Source organism: Strix aluco, chromosome Z, assembly GCF_031877795.1.
Source record: "Strix aluco isolate bStrAlu1 chromosome Z, bStrAlu1.hap1, whole genome shotgun sequence".
Classification (NCBI taxonomy): domain Eukaryota; kingdom Metazoa; phylum Chordata; class Aves; order Strigiformes; family Strigidae; genus Strix; species Strix aluco.
Genome location: NC_133971.1, coordinates 61,819,279 through 61,840,836, shown reverse-complemented (window position 1 = coordinate 61,840,836; position 21,558 = coordinate 61,819,279). Strand labels below are relative to the sequence as shown.

At 43.3% G+C, this 21,558-nt stretch overlaps 1 protein-coding gene across 4 annotated transcripts in view; it reads left to right on the top strand.

Moving 5' to 3' along the window:
• ABCA1 (ATP binding cassette subfamily A member 1) overlaps window positions 1-21,558 on the top strand; it is a 99,915-nt gene that overhangs the window by 16,091 nt on the left and 62,266 nt on the right. For 2 of the 4 annotated variants that reach the window (XM_074813801.1, XM_074813800.1), the window contains exons 2-6: window positions 1,236-1,375; window positions 1,482-1,572; window positions 7,438-7,531; window positions 11,336-11,477; window positions 12,315-12,436. In XM_074813801.1, coding sequence (XP_074669902.1) covers window positions 1,239-1,375; window positions 1,482-1,572; window positions 7,438-7,531; window positions 11,336-11,477; window positions 12,315-12,436 — 586 coding nt within the window. In that variant the 5' untranslated portion in view covers window positions 1,236-1,238. The remainder of the gene's footprint in view (window positions 1-1,235; window positions 1,376-1,481; window positions 1,573-7,437; window positions 7,532-11,335; window positions 11,478-12,314; window positions 12,437-21,558) is intronic. The other 2 variants (XM_074813803.1, XM_074813802.1) reach the window with 1 other exon arrangement.

The window sequence follows — 21,558 nt, the reverse complement described above, 5'->3', positions numbered from 1 at the left end:
TCTTATTGCTCCTAGCACACTTATGGATTTTGGGAACCTTTTCAATGAAGTTTGCAATCAGGCATGTAACTCTGAATCACAGGGTTAGGTAGGGTGCTGGTGTGTGGGACACTAGAATCAAAAGCATGTGTGTTCCTGGTTTAACAGATGTTGGAGGGAATGGTTCTCTCGCTGTGCACTTGGATCCGCTACTAGCTGTCCTGTTAACACTGAGCCCGTCAACAGTGTATTCAAGTACATAAATCAGAATTGATGTGGATTAACTAAATTGCTGTGTGGACACTTACTCAGAATGAAACTGCTCTTAATCTGAAGTGGCTTTAAACTCAAAAGTAAATTAAGATATGCCAAATTAACTCTGAAAAAAGGTTTAATGAAGTTTAATGTACTATAAGATCACCTTTCCATTTGAGTCTTCCTGGATGTCTGTGTGTATCCAAGCCTGTACCATGTCATTATTAATAGCCACCAAAGAGATTAATGTGTTTTTTTGTCACTTTATACTTTCTCATACTCTCACAAGGTGCATACTGAGTGCACCCAATTCACAACAGTAGTGGAGGCCAGGTGGTTGCAAGACGTGAACACTGACTCAACAGCAATTTTCCATTCAAATTATCCAAATATGAATGGCTGCAGGGTCATTCTTAGTCATTTACCTTCAAGGAAATGGATGTTTCTCCCTTGCTTGTTAAGTGCATAGCATTTTCTCCTACAAGTGGTGATGTTGACTGGACTTAAAAACAAAGGCTTTCTTAATTTGGCAACAGGCTCTTCACCACTATAAAATTAAATATAGAAAGAACCTTTTTTATAAAAAAAAAAGGGTTGAATTATATGGTTCAGTCTCATTCAGAGGGGTCTCTAAATCAGCTTTCAAAGCCTATGATTTTTCTCCTTATTCTGGGCTGTTCTTGCTCTTGGAATTTTTGGGCAGGAAGGAAGAAAATTGTTGTCCTGCGGGTATTGCATTTTTTTTGTGCCTTGAGCTTGGAGGTAAGAGACAGTGAGTCTAAATCTGAGTTTGCTGAGACCCATGAGGCTTGGCTGGAGTTCATAGTGTAAGAAGACAGCAGTGGGGAGTGCCATGGGGGGGCTGCAGGGTTACATGGGGTCACAGAGTGCAGCCTCTGACTTTCCCTATCTTGTCCCGTCTGTTCTGACTGACACAGTTTTTCCCTTTCAACTATTTTTTTTTTTCTTTCCTTCCCACACCCCCCCCCCCCACTCCATAGTTCATGCCCAGCCACAACATCTCTGCTGTGTACTGCTGCTGCACAAAGGAGGTTCTAGGCTTTGCTGAAGGAAGATGGCTTTCTGGACACAGCTGGGATTGCTGCTCTGGAAGAACTTCACCTACAGAAGACGACAGACTGTAAGTATTAGCCAAAGGGGTTTTTTTGAGGTCCAGGTTATAGCCTTGTAGCTTATTCTTCAAGCAAAACAGAGAAACATCTTGTATCTTCATGTTTTACCTCTAGTGGTCCCTGGCACAGCAACTGGTCTGCCTTTGGAAAGATGCAACTCAAATTGAAGAGAGTGGTGGGTGGACAGAAACCAGAGGACTTTAAGGTGCTTAAGGCTTCGGTCCTGAATACCAGCGTGTGAGAATGTCAGAGTACTGAAACACTCATGTCAGACCAGGCAGAGAGGGTACATGAGTGCTGTGTGCAAAAGGAAGGTGTAAGATGAAAACCTGTGCTATGACCTGCTCTGCAGGTGGGGCCTTCCCAGGCTACAGAGATGTGCACTTGGGTCTAAAAGCTTTTGAATGCTGCAAGCTGCAACAACAGCAATAAAATTCTGCCATTCCCTAATGGCAGAAGTGTCAGAGGCAATAGCAAGCATCTTCAGTCTCTTTATTTGGGGAGAGAAAACCAGGCCTGTTGTGTAGCTTTAAAACAGGAGGTATAGTTTAAGTGACTGGCATGAGGCATGTTCTTACATCAGTATGTAGACAAATCCAGGCAACTGATGTTTTTCTACCAAGGTGTATTCTGATTAGTTTAAGTGCTAGCCTCACCATCTGTTAGCAGTGTGGGAATGTACCTATTCAGATAGACAGTATGCCACAAGAGTTTCTCCTTGTGGTGATAAAGGCACAGGAGCATGAATTCAGTATGGTGTTCTTGTAATTTTTCTGTCTTTACATTAATGAGACCTCACAGGATGCTATAACTTCTGCAGACCTCTAAAAGCCAGAGAAAACATGCTATTTCCCTTCCAGAGATTTAGGGAATAACTGTTGGACGAGGGCATGTCCTGTATAACAGGCCTGTGCAGAGGATCTGTCCTGTTAGACCTGACCTTGAGGAGGTATGAGTAGAGAATGTGAAGGGAATGTGAGTTACTGAGGTGGTGAGTGGAAAGCGGTCTCTCTGATAAGCTTTCTGAACCCTGCAGATGTCAGGGTGCTTGCCAGCTCGTTGGGGCTGGGTTGTTTTAGAAACTTCGAGTCACAAGGGAGAGAAGGCTATCATATTCACCACTGGAGATGTAGACAGTCTCTGAAGTCTTTGCTCAGGTGTCTGAGTCTTTTTTCATGTGACTTGTGTCCAGTGAATTCAGAACTGGAATTAGTCCATTCTTAAATAAAACCATACCAAGGAGACTAGTGGCATTTTTGACTTTTCCTGTATAAGTCTGTGGTTACAGAGCTGCCAGTGATGGCAGGAATTTCTGATTTGCGTGTTTTTGTCCTTACCCAAGGAACCTTGATCTCCCAGGACAGGACTGCCCAGCTGAGAGGGTGTCAGCTGCAAGGAGTGAGGTTGTCCACTCTCTGGGTTTATGGGCCAGCATCCTGACCTTGTGAACAGCTTCCTAACTTTGAAGAATGTTGCAGCAGAGCTGGGGAAGGTAGTCTCAAAACTGACTATAGCTCCTAAAAAGTCTGTTCTCAGCTATTGCCCATGTATCCTAGGCTCTTAGAGCTGAAAACGATCTCTTCTTTACCACTAGAGATCTGACTCTTGACCTCTCCCAAACTGCCTTTAGCAACTAGGGGAACTCTAGGACACTGAATCTTCTGGAGTAATGCTTAAACTGGGTAAACCAAGAGGACATTTCAGAGGAGTTGAGTTTTACACTGAGGATGATGGCTTTTTTTGTCAGGGTCTTCTGAAAATAATGCATTAGGTTTGAAGGTACTTGAAGAGGTCTGAGTCTGGCATACACATCCTGTTAGGGTAGCTGTAGGCTAGCTTACTGGGCAGCAGAGGTGCATTCAGATCCTTTGGCGATGACACAGTAGGCTAAGTGTGTGTCAGTGAAAAAGACTTTCCTGTTTGTAGTTCTGTCATGATCTTGGATCTTCTCAGCTATTTCTTGGTACCTTCTGGCAACTTCTGTATCAGTTTCCCATCAAGTAGCCCAAAGGGCATGGAATTGCTCATAGTCTCTGTTCCACCCTGACATTATTGGTTAATTCACAATGAAGGCCAGAGACATTGCTTGGTTTTGTGAGATTCCTATATCTGTGGGGTTTTTCTCATTAGCAGTTCCAGAGATGTCAGGAGGGGAAGGCCACTTAACAGAATATGTCAGAAAAGTAGCAGAACAGCTCTTCTCACCATGTTGTTATGACTGCACAGTCATTCATCTATTTGCATTACTGTTAGGAGACCAGTGTTGTTGAGCTGGGTGTGCTGGTGATGGCTTGCTTCCATTTGTACTTTCTGAAGATGTAGCCCAGAAATAGCTTGATCCTCAGCATTCTTCCCAAAGAAGTGTGGGCTAGCCTTTGCTTTCCACCGAACTCTCTCCTTGGCTGCTGTGAGTTTGGGCCGCGTTGCGAAAGCCAGGTTCAAAGCTCAGCCTGACGTGTGCAATTCAAGTGTTACTTTGTACTGGATAACTTCCAACAGTACTGGAGGCAGGGGGAAAGGGTTTACAGCATGAGAGAAGGAAAGAAAATCATGTTCAGGGGTCACTGTGTAAAAACATTTCTCTTTTCCTGCTGTCTTGCAAATGAGGAGACACCTCAAACTTGCATGGAGACTGGTCAGCTGCTGGTAGCTCCCTGCATTGATACTGGACCATAAATGTGGGGTGGGCGGTTGACAGTGAGTTGGGGTTATAGTTTGGTTAGTTCTTGCTCAGGTTTCCTGGTGGCACAATGTAGATCTCAATATTTAAGGGTATCTGTGTCATCAGCCAACTTGTTTAAATTGGGTATGCTTCGGGGATTAGTGTAAAAATTAGTAAAATTAGGAGCAGTTTGTTCTTGGCCAAGTGCTGCCTCTGAATTCACCTGTTGTGTGCGAATGGGATGTTCCTCTTTTAGCTCCAGTTGGAGCGGAGGGCGCAGAGGAGTTGGAGGTTTGAAGATTCATTTCACTATTTACCAGGCTGGTCTAGTGTTTGCAGCACAAAAGTGGGTGGGAAGACTTGATTTTTCACTATCTACTTAGTATGAACCTGAGTAAGATATGTCCCCTTTAGTATCTCTGTGTCCTCTGCAAAGGCCATAGTGGATGAAAGGTGTTGTCACAGGAAGATCAGGAACCAGTAGGGGAAGGAACCTGCTGACCTTCAGGAGCAAAAGGAAGAGGAAACGTTTTTTTGTTGAACAGCACAAGAGGCTGGCCTGGGAGTAGAGACTCTCTATTGAAATGCTACTGACACATTGAGCTTGACTGCACGCAAGGCTCTGGTGCAGCAGTTGCCAGCTGTCTCTTGCTAAGTAGCATTTCAGTGGCTGCCATGATGCAGGAGCCTTCAGCTGTAAAGGTGCAACTCAGTCAGTCCAAGCTGCATCCCTCCTTTCTCTGTCCTCCCCAAGCCTGTAATCTGTGAAGTTAGACATGTTGTGTGTGCAGAGGCATACGGTGCCATGCATGCAGCTGCATGTCGTTACCTTTGTGATTGTGGCATGCAAAAGAAGAGCTATGTGTGTGAGTGACCAGGCTCCCACTTCAAGAACAGGGCTGTTAGGGCACTACTGCCCACCCTGGTATGGTGTGACTGAGGCTGATATTTCTTTGGGCAATCCAGGGCTTGATCTGAAGGGCAGCTGTAGCAGTTGCAGGGCTTGCAAGAGGATATCTGGCCACCTTGGTCACCCTAAGAAGCTTCCACAAGCCCAGCTGACACTGTTCTTCCTGAAACAGCGTAGTGACATGTGTGAGTGGACACAGGCAGGACGCAGGAACAACCACAAAACCATGGATGAAATGCAAAGGGGAAATTCATTCTCGTTACCTCACAACCTGGGGGATCGTCGCAACAGCATGCGGGCAGAGGCACGCAAGCCGGGACACAGGCACTGTGGAGCTTGGGCCTTGCTTAGCCAGAAAGAGAAGAAAGATCTTGAACCTGCTGCTTTTGCCTGTACATATCAGGGATTTTTGCAGACACAGTTTTCCACTGTGCTTTGATCTTTCCCACAGCAGGGCAGGGATCTCAAGCATGTTCGATAAGGTACCTCTGAGTCTATCACAGGCCTGTGTTACCTCAACACATATGTTATACCTGTCAAGCACACAAAGCTAAGCAAAAACTGGTATGATATATGTGGTTTTTGACACTCCACCTGCAAGTCACTTGAGCATGTTTACAGTCCTGTTCATCAATCTTCCGTTGTATTCCACATGGCAGTTGCTTGGGGTGCATGCTTCTTGCCTACGGCCAGGGTGGCAGAGGGCTGTGATGTGAGGCACAGCGTGGCCATTGATGCTGGTGGAGGGGATGGCTTGTCCTGGTTTCACAGCCACCTTTCTGTCAAGAGGAGGAAAAGTCCTGCTATGCTGTCCTGGCAGCAGCTGTGAGGGGATCCTGAAAAGGGAAGGAGTCAACAACTTGTCAGTTTCCTAGCTCTGAGCATCTCTGACCTCTGGGAGCCAGAGAACTGAGTGCAGAAGGAATCAGGCTGTCACTGTTAATGGCTCTGATTTGCTGTCACTACATTGCTTATTGTAAAAACAGAGACCAAAGATACTGAGGCATCTTCCTGGCATCTTTGTTAGTGTGGTCTTAGTGGAGTTTCTTATCCAGTGGTCATATAGTATGTGCATGAAAATAATGGGTGGGAAACAATATCCCAGACTTATCCTGCAGAGCCTGGCACTGTTACCAGGAGTGCATGGGAGACTCTGATGCTCAATTTTTGTCTTTCAGATAGGGTTGCTATTTGGTTGCATGTCAGCCATTAAGGGTATCTGTGAAGAGCCATCCTAGATGGTTTCCTCTGCTGGATCAAGTGGTATTTGTTTTAATGTGCTGTTCTCAGTGTGAGATTATTTTGAGGTACAGTAGTCACCTAGAAGTCTCACCTCAAGGTTTGCATGAAGCGCCTTGTGCTGAGTGTCAAGAGTCTAATTTTAGCTGTTGATGGTTCAGTATGGAAAAACATGTTTTTGTATGGGAATTCTCTCTCCCACTGGGGTGCAGATCTTATCCTATCTGGCTTGTAATAAGAATGATGTAAACATCTTATTAGAAAAGATAGGGTTTTCCAGGAAAGAAGGGGAAAAGATTTCTCTCTACTTGACTGAGAAAATGCTGTGGTTTCCCTCTCCCAAAGGAGGAAAAATGTAAGAAGTAGCAGCATAAAAAGCTTTTGGTTTTCCCTTGTCTCATGGCTTACCTAAAATGCATGTTTAGGCAGCCTTTCTGGAGTGTTAAAGGGAGGGGTGTGGCTGGTGAAGCTCAAGCCTGGGAAACCTCAGTTTGTGTCTCAGAAGCTCCAGTGTGAAGTGTTCCTTTGTCCACATGCTTCTGTGGGATGCAGGACATCTCAGTGAATTTTTCTGTGCTTCAATTCCCTGTTTAAAAATGCTCTGCATTTCATGGCAGGCTGTTCTTATATTCTTGTCTAATCCTTCTAAATAACTGAGTTCTTTATAGCTTTACCTGACACTCACTGCCTATCCATACGTGCCCTGGACCAGTGGGCACCTACCTTTGGGAACAAACGTACATTAGAACAAACCAGTAACTAGGTATGGGCTTAATCTTAGTAGCTCTGCTTTCCTGATACCAATACACTTCCTGCAGCACCAAAATTGAAAGATTTGGCATAGCTATTCACTGGCACAGTTTCCATGCCTGATGTGTTAGGGTAGAAGCTCAATGGTTTACTTTGAGACTGGGATGCAAGTATTTCCCACCACCTCTAAAGGATGAGGCCAAAAATTCAGCTGTGAATATTGATTCAGGGGACAAAAAGAACTATAAAAAGGAGCCAAACATAGCCCTTAAGCACATCCAGTTTTGTCCCATAGTCAATGTGGTCACATATCAATGAGAAAAGTCTGTAATTATTTGCAGATAATCCTCTGAAGCTGGAGGAACAAATGTCTTGGTCCTGGAATGCATAGGCAAAGTGAGGCAGTGCTTGCAAAACTGTCCTGGCTTACAAGTGGATTGTCCTGGAACCTCTGTTCTCTCCTGTATTTTGCGTATGATGCAGTAATACTTTGTCTTTATTGTTTCCAGTTCCAGCTGCTGATCGAGGTTGCCTGGCCTCTGTTTATCTTCTTCATCCTGATCTCTGTAAGACTTTCATATCCGCCTTATGAGCAGCATGAGTGTAAGTACCAAATGCAGCAGCTGCACCCAGAATGGTTGTTGTTTCATGATTAGAAGGTAATAATGTAACTGGCAGGACGCAGAGAGCCCCAGCACTGGTTGCATACTTCAGTCAGAAATCCGCAGGGAAGTTTTAATGGCTCCTGTCCTCCACCTTGGGGACTGCAGTGTGTTCTGACATGTTAATGTTGCTCCAGGACTGTACATTGCTGCTGTTTTTCTTGCTGTTTCTCATTTTTTGAATTTATAATATATTAGCTGAGAATTTGTTGTAGAACTGACAAGTATGCAAAACCCACACAGAAAGCAAGTCTTATTTCTCATTGTTGATCTGTATGTGACTTAACATAAAAAGAAAGCAGTGTTCAGATCTGCGAGAAAGCAGCCTGATTTTCAGGCAGTAATGTGGGTTAATGTATCACATTAAAGAGCACAAGAGCAATTCCATTCCTTCTAACCATTAGACTGTCAGCTTTGTATTCAGTAGATTCAGCAGTCATGCATTTGTGGGGAAAAACTAGTCTACTTTTCTCTTTACATCCTAAATGGGCACATTTCTGCTTTTCTTTCAAAGAAAGCTTATTCTTGCTCTGCAAATGACAATCTTTAGGCCCCAGTGCTAACGAACAAGTCATGTTTCCTAAATCAAAAGGCAGCCAACGATGTGCTTCGTCTTACTGTGATTGGTGACTGCCTCATACGGCAATTAGCTGCCTGTGGAAGAGCTCTTTATTTATCTTTCCTTTGCCTGATTACTGCAAGGTAAGGTTTAAGGGTCAGCACAACATGATTCTGGAGGACTCTGAAGTGTTTCGTTCTTAAAATGGGTAAAGAACTACCTCTTACAGCACTTGCCCTGTGGTTCTTTGCAGTGGCTGCGGCATTTCATGCTGCCTTCTAGGCTCTCAAGCTAGCAAGGATCCTTTCAAAGCTGAAGTGTTAATGTTTGCAGTTTCCCATTACACTTTGGACACTGCTGGTCACATGTACTGTCCAACTCCGTTTTTACAGTGCTTGGCAGGGTAATTGAAGCTTCCCTAAATTAAATCTTTGCTGCATGATATTTGAACTGCCTTTTTTAGTTGAATGTTACAGTGACATTAGGAGAGATATTGTAATGTGGACATGAAGCTGAAAAGAAGCAATAAGCAGTCTACTCAGCTGGTATAAATAACTAGCAGCCTCAATGGTAATTTCTCAGCAGTGCTGTATATAAACTCAAACCTAGCAAGAGCCGCCTTTTCATACAGCTGTTTAGATTAGGCTTGTTAGTCATTAGCCTCCTTGTAAATCCTTTGCTCTGGCACCCTGGTGTTACAAGCACAGTTTTGAGTCTTTCACCTGCAGCTGTTTTTCCTTCTTGTTTATGTTCACTGATGTTGCTTTCTCTGCCTTCTCCCTATGTTATCATTGGGAATTGTAGAGTGCAGGGCATCTGGTAACCTTTTAATTAACTTCTTATGGTTAACTCCTCCATTTTGTAAAAGCTTCTGAGAACAGGTAACTATATTTCATATAAGTCTGAATTGATTTCATTGAATGTTCACTCATATGCTGACAGATATGAATGTGTTCTGTAGTGGAACATTTTTAGCTGAACTGTGAGCAGAGATAGGAAAAAAGAAACCTTGAGTTCATGGTGAACTCTGTGGCAACTGTGTGGATGCCTTAAGGGAAACAGGATTGTTATCTGTAGTGGTAGTGCTGTATGCTGTTACGAAATCACTTGCAGGTAATGCCTGATGATAGCAGTAAGAGTTGCATGCAGGTGCTTTTGTAGCCTCCAGATAGCCTCAGGATTTTAATGGTATAGTCTTTTTCAACAAATAGATAAGATTTTCAGTTCTCTTTTCCTGTTTGAGGAGAAGATCCCAAAGATTGGGATGTTTCTGTGGTCAGAGTTTCCAGTCAGGATTTTTTATTTCTAGCAGCTTGGCCAAGTGTGAGGAACCTTTTTCTGAAAACGTGGGGGGAAACTTTGCTAGCTCTTAAGTGGTAGTTACATGGCTCTCACCAGATCAGGTAGAGAAGACATCTTAGAATACTACAGAGCAAAATTGCTGACTTGTGTCTTCTGAAGCTTGACTTTTCTGTTCCTGTGACCCATTAAGGTATTCAAAATGCACTTTGAGGAAAAAAAATCTGACAAAAAGTTACTTCAATCTCTACTGAAAAGCTCGGTGTTTGTAGGAAAGTCGTTACACTGTTTTCTGTGTAACTTGTTTGACTTAAAACTGACAAATTCCTGTTTTAGTCTAGGATAAACTGCTGTTACATACATCAGTGTATGTAAAAAGTTACTGTGAATTCCTGTGCACCCCTCCTCTGTTCATACTGCTTTTGAAAGTTTGAGTTCTTCGTCATGTAAAGTAAAAGGTGTGGAGGAGAGAGAAGGTGATTCTCTGGGAAGTTTTACAAAAAAATCTGAAAGTCTTAGCATTTTTTCCTTTTCCCCCCACCCCCCAAACCCTGTAGCCAAGAAGAAAAAAAAAAAAGGGCAAAATGAAACAAAAGTCAGAGAGCTCAGGTAAATAGCACTTCTATTTTAAACAGAGAACTGGGAACAAACAGTCCCCTGGGTACTGGAAACAATGAACCTTCAGTTCCTTCACCTTTCTCCTGGACAGAGTCCTTGACTTTCTCCAGGGAAGTCTGATAAGCTCCCCATCTTCCTTCAGTCACCTACATTAACCAGCCTTACTGTAATTCAGCAGTTCAGACCTCTCTTCCTCCTGGGGCTTTGGTACCTCCATTGTGCCTGTGGCACACGATGAGGGTAAGATCAGCACCGGAGGGTACAATGTGTGTCTTGTGGTCAAAGCCTTGAGTAGCTGTGAGAGATACTGAGGAAGGGGCATGACCTTCCTCTGTGCTCCCCTCCCTAGTGTAGGGGTGAAGAAGGAGTTTGTTTGCAGAAAGCAGCCTCTTGGCTTGTTAAGATGCAGGATTATACAAGGGAAGCCTTTCTTTCCCTGTCGTTGGAGGGTAAGGGATTTACAAATGCCTGAGTGGTGTACTGATGGAGATCTGCAGTGAGTAGTTTGTTACTGTTTTAACTCTTGACCAGAATGCGGAACATAAACAGGATGTAAACTCTGGGCTATGACTTAAGTAGGTCTCTGGTAACGAGTTTAGATTTCAGCAAAAGGATTTGAAATATGACAGGCAGGTGCCTAAATGTTTTAGGAACTCTGAAGCTTTAGGACTGTCTGGAAATCAAGCTGATATGGGACAGCAATGACATACTTATCTCAGGGAAACCAGTGTAGGCATCATCCCACAATTGCTGACCCGTTGCTTGGTGTTTACAGTGTGTGTAATTAAGGTAAGCAGATTTTGAAAATAATAGAAATACTATGGGTCTTCAGAACCCAGACCCTGACCAGGGCTGTCCATGTGGCCTCAAGTCAAATCCTTGTGTTAGTTAAGCACGCAAATCCAGAGAAGCGCAGCTGGCTAGAAAGCATGTGTGCGCATGTGCTCACCACTACCAAACTTTGGAGTTGCCTGCTGTTGGGCATTCCTCAGCAAAATAGTACATCAGCATGGCCAAAAACAATGCTACAAAGATGAGAATAGCAAGGAGCTTCTCCTACAAGCTTAACAAGGTGTAGTTTTTCACTGGAGAAGGCTAGAGCTGTGTGGGGATCATGAACTCAACCCTTCTTAGTGTTGACTGTTCTGCGCGCTCATAAGCAATTTGGGGCACTAGTCAATGCAGGGTTAGCACTGCCCTTCAAATGCAATGCTGTGTAGTAGTGGCTTGTATCCTGTGTTTCTCCTAACTCTTATGATTCTGTTCTAGGTCACTTCCCAAACAAAGCTATGCCTTCAGCAGGAACCTTGCCATGGATACAGGGGATAATCTGCAATGCCAACAACCCTTGTTTCCGCTACCCAACTCCTGGGGAGTCCCCTGGTATTGTTGGAAACTTCAATGCCTCCATGTGAGTCTGCCTGCTTTTTCCTCATCTCTGTTCTTGAGGGAATATGTAGAACAGAGGTATTTGAAATCATCAGCTAGTTGTGTAACCCTACCCTATCCAGCACTTTGCTGTTTCTGCTGCCACTAAAGTACCAAGCTCTCCAGCTGCCAAGTCCAGAGGGGCTAGCAGAGAGCTGGTAGGTGTGCAGTATCCCTGAGTTCAAGCAGTTGAAGCTTTTGGTGAATGAAAAGTTCTGCCTGGATGAAAACTGAATCCATTCTCTTATTGGTGGCTCAGATTTTGGCCCATCAAAAGTCAAGGTGTAAGCTTTTTTAGAGAACCTCTTTCCCTGGTTTATGAACCTCTGCGATGGACAGTTCATTTTAGTACTGGCTGATGTGTTGCAGAAATCTCAATTTATGTCCAGCTTCCTTATACCCTGCCCTGCTTGCTGCATTCATACTGTCAGGCCAGTTAGGCTTAATGCAGAGTAAAATGTGTCTGCAACCTGGGGAAGCATTTGAAAGGAGTAAGGACCTACTTAAATCATTGTGCCTCTAAGAGGAAGCAGTTTACAGGCAGCAGGAGGCCGTCTTCATCACAGTCGTAAATGCAGGCTTTCAAATGCACGGAGGTTCCCAATGTAACTTTGTTTGACCTTGCATTAGCAGCCATCTTTTATTAGGATCCTTGAATTGTCCCAGGGTAGTCACTAAAGAAAAGGCTTATTGTACTGGAAAGGGCAGTGGCTTAACTGAAGGGAACTGGAGTTTGGAATTGTGATGTAAAACTGTATCTGTGGATGCTGGCTCACAGAGCTGATGACCGCTGGTTGTTTTTGTGTTTTCCCGTTACCAGTGTTTCCCGCCTGTTCTCAGATGCCAAGAGGTTACTCTTGTACAGCCAACAGGACACAAGCATAAAGGATGTCCAGAAGGTCCTGGGAAAACTGCGCAAGTTGGGAAACTACTCTGGCTCAGGTAACAGCATGGTGGAAAGTCACCTACACCTGGCATTTCTGGTCAGGTTATTTCTGCATGTGGGAATGTGTATGGCTATAATTTACAGCTCATCAAACCCTTTCCAATCCTGCAGAATTACCTTAAGCCTCTCCTGTGTCAGAGATGTGTGTGCTCTTTAGCTTCAGTGGAACAGAAAAGAGATGGTCTGTAATGCCAAGAATAGCAGCTGTTTTGGATGTGAAATTACAGTCCTTAGCCCACTGAAGTCAGTTAAAATGCTGGCCTTCTAGAATGAGTCCAAGTAGTGCCTCTCTTTGGAAAACACTAGTAGTTTTGCTATTTTGTCAGTGAAGCAGTGAATGCTATATAGCTACAATTTAACACTCTACCACTTAAGCTCCAGTGGGAAGTGTGCTGAAAGAAGGTAGATGAGGAAAAGCTGATGTTGGCCTCCAGCTTACAAATGCAAAACTGATTAATCTGACAATGAAGTCTCAGTTTCCCTTGCTTCTGTATAACTTCCCTTGTTTCTGTATAACTGGTGTAGGATACTTCATTCTCTCTTACTGTCTGGCAAGATTTTGAATGGTAGGGTCCAAAAGAAAATGTTTTGTCCTGGGGGCTTGCACAGCCTCATTTGTCATGAAAAATGAGAATATTCCATTTTTAGCTTGCACAAGAAGGTTTGGGGTGCCTTCCTGTCTGTGCAGATGAATAAGTGACTAGTGTGAGATCACACAGGAAGTTTACAGCAGAGCTGGGACATGAAACAACTTTGCATGTGGCAGGTGTCTCATTATTGCCAGATCTCTCTGACATGGCAACTTGGTTTGGGGTACTCTTCTCTGAAAGATTATTTCTCTTGGCTGCTGTGTTAGTACTGCATGTGTCTATTGGAAGTAATGGGAAGTAACGGTTTAAAAAGAAATAGAGCAGGGAATGCAGCCATTGAGTGTCTTCACCTACAGCTTCTATCCAGGCATGTGGAGCTCTTTGAATTTAGGTGGTATTTTAGTGTTTTGTGAAAGTTGTCCCTGGTTTTACACTTGTGGTTCTTCCTAGTTCTCTTCGTTTGAGTGTGGCTCAGACAGGCTCCAGGAAGAAAAATATCTGACCTGGTGTGATGTAAATAGTTTCATGTCTGATGTGTCTCGAGAACACTTTTAACGCAGAGATCGTGTTTTTACGTCCTTTCTTGTGTTGCTCAGTACATTGCAGGTCACTTTGAAATAATACAGGTTGGCAGATGTGTGCTGGGTGTAGGTAGACATGAACTATGCAAAGGATTTGACTTGGGTATGTAACTCTCCCCTTTCCCCTTCAGGGCTGTGCAGAATCCTGGTATGATCAGATCTGCAGGCGATACTGTGGTCTACTGACTCTTTGAGCATTAGTTGAGACTTTTACTTATACATAAGGGACACACTTCCTTGCTGGGCTCAGTATCTGTACTGCCCGGCTCCCCTTTTTCTACTCTTGAGAACTGGTAAGTGGCATTGTCATGCTTTTACCTAATCAGCAGTTTTAAGGGGGAGAGGATGCAGAGTGAATCCTTTGCACAGAGGTGGACACATAATGAACACAGTCATAATGAGCCAAGACGACTATTTCCCAAGGGTAGGCTTAATACTGTTTTTCGTGGACCTCTTCAAACCCTTGGTTTGACTTGGTGGTCTTGTGGGAACAAGCTCTCTGTCAGAATGATGGATGTTGTTGTTACTGGATTTTACACTTCGTGCCTGCAGTAGTACCTGCAAGTTAAGTCTTACAAAGAGTGTAAATACTGGTGTTCAGTATTGAAACATGCGGTGAACATCAGACACGGACATTTACAAGAAAACTATCAAAGCTGAAGCTCTCATTGCTGGGAAGGTTTGAGGGGGAGGAGTGATTTCAAGAAGCATTTCGCATAGGGAGTATTGTACACATTGAAAGCCAAAAGGCTCATGTTTCTCTACAATAAAGACTATCAGACTGACTGCAAAAATAAGCCTCAGACCAGTCATCAAAGATCATATTTCTATAATAAAATATTTCAAATGTGTAATAAAAAAATCAAGACTCTGTCATTACAATGACAGACTGCACGTTGTTGGCAAGGCTTATAGGGAACAAAGCCTGTTTGTCCTCCTCATTTACAAATGCTCATTTACAAAGCCTCCAACTTGGGTGTCCCTGCTGTTCACTCCTTAGCTGCCTGATTCATTCTCTGACAGCATGCATAGAACAGCATCCTCTAATCTTACAAGTACTTGTATATTTATGCTTAGCAGTCCTTAGATTCCTGTGCAGGGAAGGGAACTACAGGTCAACCCTTCAGCTGCTGTTGACAATGAAGTGTGAGAAGTGCTTAAATCCTTTCCTCTCTGGGGTGTTTCCTCCAGTGACTCTGGGAACCTAAGACGACAGTAGGAGTAGATGTCAGATGTAAGCACACCTCCAAACCTGAAAGCACTGCCTTTATACATGTATTTCTCCAATTTCCTGATGAGCAAGTAGTTGAAAAAAATTGTAACACCTCCTCTGTTTCAGCTCTGGCCTGGACCTGAAGCCATGTGAATCAGTGGTGCAGATAGAGCTCATGCTTCCCCAGTGGGAGGGTCTGTATGCTCCCTGCTGTGTGATGTAGGCTCTTCTGGAGTCTCTGCAGTACCCTCATCCCCTTCACACACACTTCCCACTGCTTCCTGATGGCTTTGAAACAGGTTTCAGGAGGTGATCTTCCATTACTAGCGTACAGATTAGAGCTATGGTATAGAGTTTGTTGTAATGCTAGTCATGCGGAGCATACATGTCTGTTATTTGGCTTCAGATGTTTGAATCTGTTTAGAGAGCATTTACCGAAGTTCTTTCACTTTGAAACAGCCCTCACAAATTGATGTTCAAGGTGTGACTGTTAGTGTGTCTAATCTGAAATTAGGCATGTGCTGAACCCTGGGGAAAGGAGACTTGCTTAAGATGGCATGGTGTTTCCATGGGTGCCTGCAAGTCAGTGTCTTGGTTAAAGACAAGGTAGGACGCTAAGATTCTGTTTAGGCAGTGCTGTGCGTTCATGCCAACAGGGTTTGTATCTCAGTCACTGCTTGATGAGATGGGAGGTAATCCCTTAACAGGGCTGTTTGTCCAGGAGTTTGAGTAGTGGCTCCTGCTCTTTGCTGCTCTGAGCTGCAGAAGAGCTCTGCCAGAGAGCGGGGGGCGGGGGGGAAGTGTTATCAGTAGGGAACAGCCTACCCTTGCAACGTGTAACATCTTCTCTGGCCAGGATGAAGTGCTAACTGATGGTATGAGGCAGTTCAGCACAGGCAGCTGTCAGGCTGAGTGGGCGCTGCTGTTCTATGACCGCTTTCAGCAAGTGCTGAGCAGTGAAATCTATGTGCAGGCACACATATGCCTTAACATAATCAATTCTGTAGGCAGACATCAGGTACCCTCACCTTCCCAGCACTTGTTACATTTCTGTCCAGCAATGTCACTACAGTCTTCAACACTTGTGATAAGGCATAGTGCAAATCAGAACAGAGAGTCAAAGACCTTGGTGATACCACTTCCAAAGAGCATGACATGGCTGCTGGGATTGCCACCTGCAGTAGGTTTGGCTCACTGCTTAGAGGCACTGGATTTGCAACTAGCCTCAGTGCCATTTTAGCAGAGGATAAAGTGTTTGGAAAAAATAAGCTTTCCTCCTTTTTTTTTGAAAGATTGAGATACAGCTTGCTCTGAGACACACTTTATTTCTTCCTTCTCTACAGGACTCCTAAATACTTTGTTCTGCAGTACCATGGTAGAACTCTACCAAGAAGTAGAATTAAAGCCACCTTCTTTGGTTGTTGCTAACAGTTACACATATAAGCCAGTCTAGCTGGTATTTACTTCTTTGCTCTTAGTTTTCAGTGATCCCAAATGGCACGTTTCTATTTTTCTTGAAACTAACCCAGCTAAACAAAAATGGAGCAATGAAATATGCAGAGGGAAACAAAACATCGCCTAAGAAGTTGCATCAGATCTCAGGCTATTATTCTACATGTGTGCTGCCTTGCCCAATTGTTTGATGGACTAATATTGCTCATGGTGTAGGGGAAAACATCAGCTAGGTGACATCCTCTGCAGATGTTGCAGCTTGCTGCACAGACAGGTGTTGGGACTGAAGGAGTTTGCAGTCTGGTTAGTGCTAATAGTGCTACTTTTATTTAACAGGTAAAGGATGATGGAGAGATTGGGCTGAAGAGCACCCTTGGGAGAGGCTTTCTGGTGGCATGTGTCGTGCTGTGTGTTAATCAGGGCACTCAGGGAAACAGGATGTTGTACATTATCTGCTAGATGATGTTAAATTGATAGCTAACTCCTCACTGTCTTCTGCCGAACAAAATGATCCCACTCCCTTAAGATAAACATTCAAATTGATTTTTATACCTGCCTACCTCTTCCTAATTAAGCCGATTTCTTCCCTGACTTCCCTTGGGAAGGATCCTAGCAAAAAAACCAGCCAGGCTAGAATAAGGACTAACAGACTATATGTCCAAGTGGCCTTCACCCCCAAAATACCTGCAGACACCAACTGCCATTGCACATAAATACACAACTGGGTTCTCTGATACTGTGCTCCATAGTGATGTGCAAGTCCTTGCCTTTTCTTTAGGCTGAGGAAAATATTGCCAAAAACACTGCCCTGTTGTATCAATAGAGAGATCGTGACCTGTAGGGTTGGGTAGGAAGGTGCCTTTAGCTCTGTGTTTTCAGTATGGGTTTACTTTGTGTTAGCCCTTAGCAGAACTCCCCAGGGCGTTCCTGGATGCTGCTGCCTCCCAGCTCAAAGCACCCAGCCAGGAAGGGGAACCTGGGGCTGCGTTGGGAAGTGGTGTGATTTCCGCTTTGGTCAGATGCAGTCTGTCAAGATAGAGCAAGTGGAACAAGCTGCCAATACTGGGTACTTGCATTGCACAAAGGTGTTTGTATTGTGCCATGTTGATTGTGCAGTTAGATTGTTGCACATGGTAGTTTTCCCACATTTGCCTAATTATTTTTTTCTTCAAATCACTGGGCTCATGAGCAAAGACTTGAGTGTCCTTAGATCCCCCCCCACCCCCACCCAAGTGAATGAAAGTTGTGCAGGCAACTGCAGATCTTCTGGAAAACCCTTTCCAAAACATTCTTGGAAAGGCACTTTAAGTCCCTTACTACAGGTAGTGGACAAAGTCTCTCTGTGAATCCAATGGGTCCATTACTTTTTCTGTCCTAAAGTGAAACTGGGAGGCTGACAGTCAAGAGAGAGGCAAAGTCAGAGACTTTTTATGACAGTGTGGGTCCCAAGTTGTGTGTTAAGCAGTTAGCCATACAGCTTTTTATAGTGAGATGGCATGACATTTGATGAATTATACATTTGCACAGTTACCACTTTCAGTAGAGTCTACTTCTGCTTTCCTTAACGTTTTGAAGCTGAAGATGAGATTGAAGTGTTGAAGTGTTGAAATGATGTTGATAGAGGTGTAGGCACAAAGGTCTGCTGCAGCATTAAATCTGCTATCAGGAGAATCATACCTGTTTCCCATGGGGCTGTCTATGAACTTCCAGAGGTTTCTTTGTCTGTAACAGCATTATTACATGACTGCTTAGAGGTTGAGATGGATAAACAGATACAGCATAATGTGCGTGGCTGTCTTCTGATTCTGTGGGACTGGGCTTTGGTGCCTGGTTTTTGTCTGAACTTCCCTTCTGCTGAGATGCTTTTGAAGTGAGAGGTTTAGAATTAGGCCAGCTTGGAGTCTAGGTAGGTGTGTGTGAGAAGGAAAGACTGAAAACCCTTTGAAAGTGGAATTGAAAAAACCCATGCAGTGTTATGTTAAATCTGGCCTTGCTGTAGTGTCACCTAGTACAGTGCAGACAGAAGCTTGAGCAAAGTATTTCTGAGAATCCTACCACAGAAGACTGTATGAACCCTGTTAAAAACACACAGGGAGAATCACAAGCATGTCAGCACTGGTCTGCACTGGTGAAGGACTGCACTAGCAATTTGATTACTTGTAAGACCAGCTAACCTGATGGTGCCAGCTAATGGTTTGCATGCAGGGAAGCAAATAGCTGTGTTGCTAATTGTAGATACAAGCACTATTCCAACAGATACCAAATCACTCTACCTTAAAGGCACTGTTTTTATCTTGCTGTTAACTTGTCTAGATAAAGAGACAGTGATAAAGAAAACAAGAATTGCTTACTGTGCTTGTCACAGTGTAAGTAATGTTGACACGTGCTGCAGAAGCAGGACAGTATTAAAAAGTTCTGGGTTTTTTTACTGGGTGTTCTCTTCAGTTTCCTAAAACTCTTCAACCTGGTCAGTCAACACTGGTTTTTAGTTTGAGCCAGCAAATAAAATGGAGAGTGTTAAGTAAGCAATTACCTTGCACACTCTCCTATTACCTCCCTCCTTTTGTATGGAACCTTATCAGTGTAGCTTGTTAATACCAGCATTATGTTGCTGTTGCAAAAACTTGTGCTCAGTGTTAACTTCAGTTTGCATTTATTTTCTGTTTTCCACTCTGACGTAATTCCTAGATTTGTTCTGAGTGAATTCTAATCTCAATCTCAATAAATTGCCTGATTTGTGGAAGATGGCATTTGGTTTATTTAAGCTATGGTCTGAGGTTGGTTGAGAGAGCAGGGTAGGCTTTCCACATTGAGCTTGGTGTTAGTAGTCCCTTAGGAAATCTATACCACTGCTATCTGGTGGAAAGTTCAGCTTTCTTGGGGGATTTCCATGGGGCTGAGCTCTCATGAGAGTGGCAGTTATTAAATTGTCACAGTTGGAAAAAGCCCTGTACACTTCTGTGTCTGACTTGGTACTGATGCTGAAGCACCTAATTTGTGACCTCCCATATCTCTCAAGTTAATCAGCTTTGGAGCCTTCTCTAGTAATAATACACTTCAGTGTGCATTGCGAACACTCACTACCTCATTTTTACAGCATTCCTGTGAGCTAAATAAATGAACAGCTTCCAAGGAACTGGAGCCCTCATTCTGAAACACAGTAGGATGTGGCGGTTTTCAGTGTAGTCAGGATGCAATAAAAGGTGATGGCTTTGAAATATTGTTGTTGTTGAATCAAAGTTCATTTTTACCCAGGCAAGAGAATAGAGCACTGCTTGACTGAATTTTTTGAAAATTCCTGGAAGTTAAATTTTTGTAGGCAGCCTTTTTCATGGGAAACAGATGCTGTTCTATGTAAATATTTTTGGTCATAAAATCAGTGAGTGTTAATGCCAGGATCCTGGCTAAAATCAAACGACATATTCTACCAACTGTTGCTAGATTTCTTTGCAGCTTCAAGAATATTACTGTTCGTTCACTTCCAACCTGAGGGTTTTTTTGGTGTTGCTGTGTCTTTTATCAAGTAGTGGTTGTATCTTGTTAGAGATGCGATTTTAGTTCAGGTTACAGGTTTTATGCTTGTATCATACTTTGCATATATTTTGACTCCAAAATTCTGTAAAAATCCTTTGAGATTAAATGCAAAAGGTGCAGAATAAAAAAATTATGCATATTTTTATGTATTAAGTGCTTATTGAACTTGTTAAAAACTACATATTGCTTATGCCTGTGTAGCATGAAATCCTCAGCTAATGAAAAACTGGTGTAGCTCTGAAAATTTAGTGGAATGTAGGTCATCTATTAGCTGAAGATCTTGCCCTAGCTTTTTTTTATGCTGACCTGGCAGCGCTAAGCTATATGTGGAGGAGATTCAGAGTGATCTGTGACACACATACTCTGTAAACAGCCAAAGCTTTCTTCCCTTTCTAATTTAGTTTTAGTTTTAAGGATGGTGCAATAAAGACTCTTTTATGGAATTTTAAATGAAGACCCTTTCCTATGGGTTTTGTGGTTTGTTTGTTCTTTTTTTCCCTTTCTTAAACTTTTCTGTTCTTCCAAACATATCTTTTTTGTTTTAGAGTTAAATACTACCAGGGTTAGTCCTTAGATGCATTTTTGATGGACACTGACAAAAAGTTTGCGTGACTGCACCAGCCAGAACTTAATAAGCATAAACTATTACATTTCAGGAGGTCCTTTTCTTGTAGTTCTCCATCTATTTTAGCAAGTGCAGTGGAAACATAACTGGACCATATCTGAGAGTGACTGAGTATACATATATGTCAGAAAGGAATTTACTGATGGGACAAAGCTTACTGCAAAGATAGCAGTATCTCAGGTCTGAGTGTTTGTTCTGACTTGTGCCAACTGGCTGCTTTGGAAAGCAGCAGCTGTTATCTACCTGTAGTAGTTTAACCCCAGCCAGCAGCTAAGCACCAGACAGCTGCTTGCACACTCATCCCCCCTTCCAATTGGATGGGAAGGAGAATGAAAACCAAGTAAAACTCACAGGTTGACATAAGAACAGTTTAACTAAAATAAAATAATAACAATAGAACGTAATAATAATATTCATGAAAAGGAATATAACAAAAATAGGGAGAAATAAAACTTAAGTGATGGACAATGCAGTTGCTCACCACCTGCTGACCAATGCCAGAACAGTGATTTTGACCCTCAGCCAACTCCCCTGAGTTTACTATACTGACCATGATGTTCTATGGCATGGAATACCCCCTTGGTTAGTTCAGATCAGCTGTCCCGGCCGTGCTTCCTCCCAGCTTCTTGTATACCCGCTTGCTGGCAAAGCAGGGGAAACTGAAAACTCCTTAATTTAGGAGAAGAGCTACTTAGCAACAGCTAAATCATTAATGTGTAACCAACATTATTATCTAAATCCAAAACACAGCTCTGTACCAGCTACTAGGAAGAACACTAACTCTGTCCCAGTCAAAACCAGGACACACCCGACAAAATGCTGCTTCAGAACAGTAGGGAAAAAAAAGTGCTTTGCCACGTGAGACGAGATGTGGACATGAAAGTGCATTGTCCCAACAACTTTCCTCATAGCAAAAGCAGAGCTGTATGATGACAAGCCATCAGATACCCCTGCTCACCTATGTTACTACCCTGCTCTGTTCATGTACTTGCCCACTGCCCAGCAGGTGGGAAAGGTGTGCTGTAAAGCCAGAGAAATCACTACAATGGAGTAGCCCTTTGAGACCACAAGTGTCTTCACCTGCCTGGTCCCTTTCCTTCCTTTACATGTTATCTTTCACTTC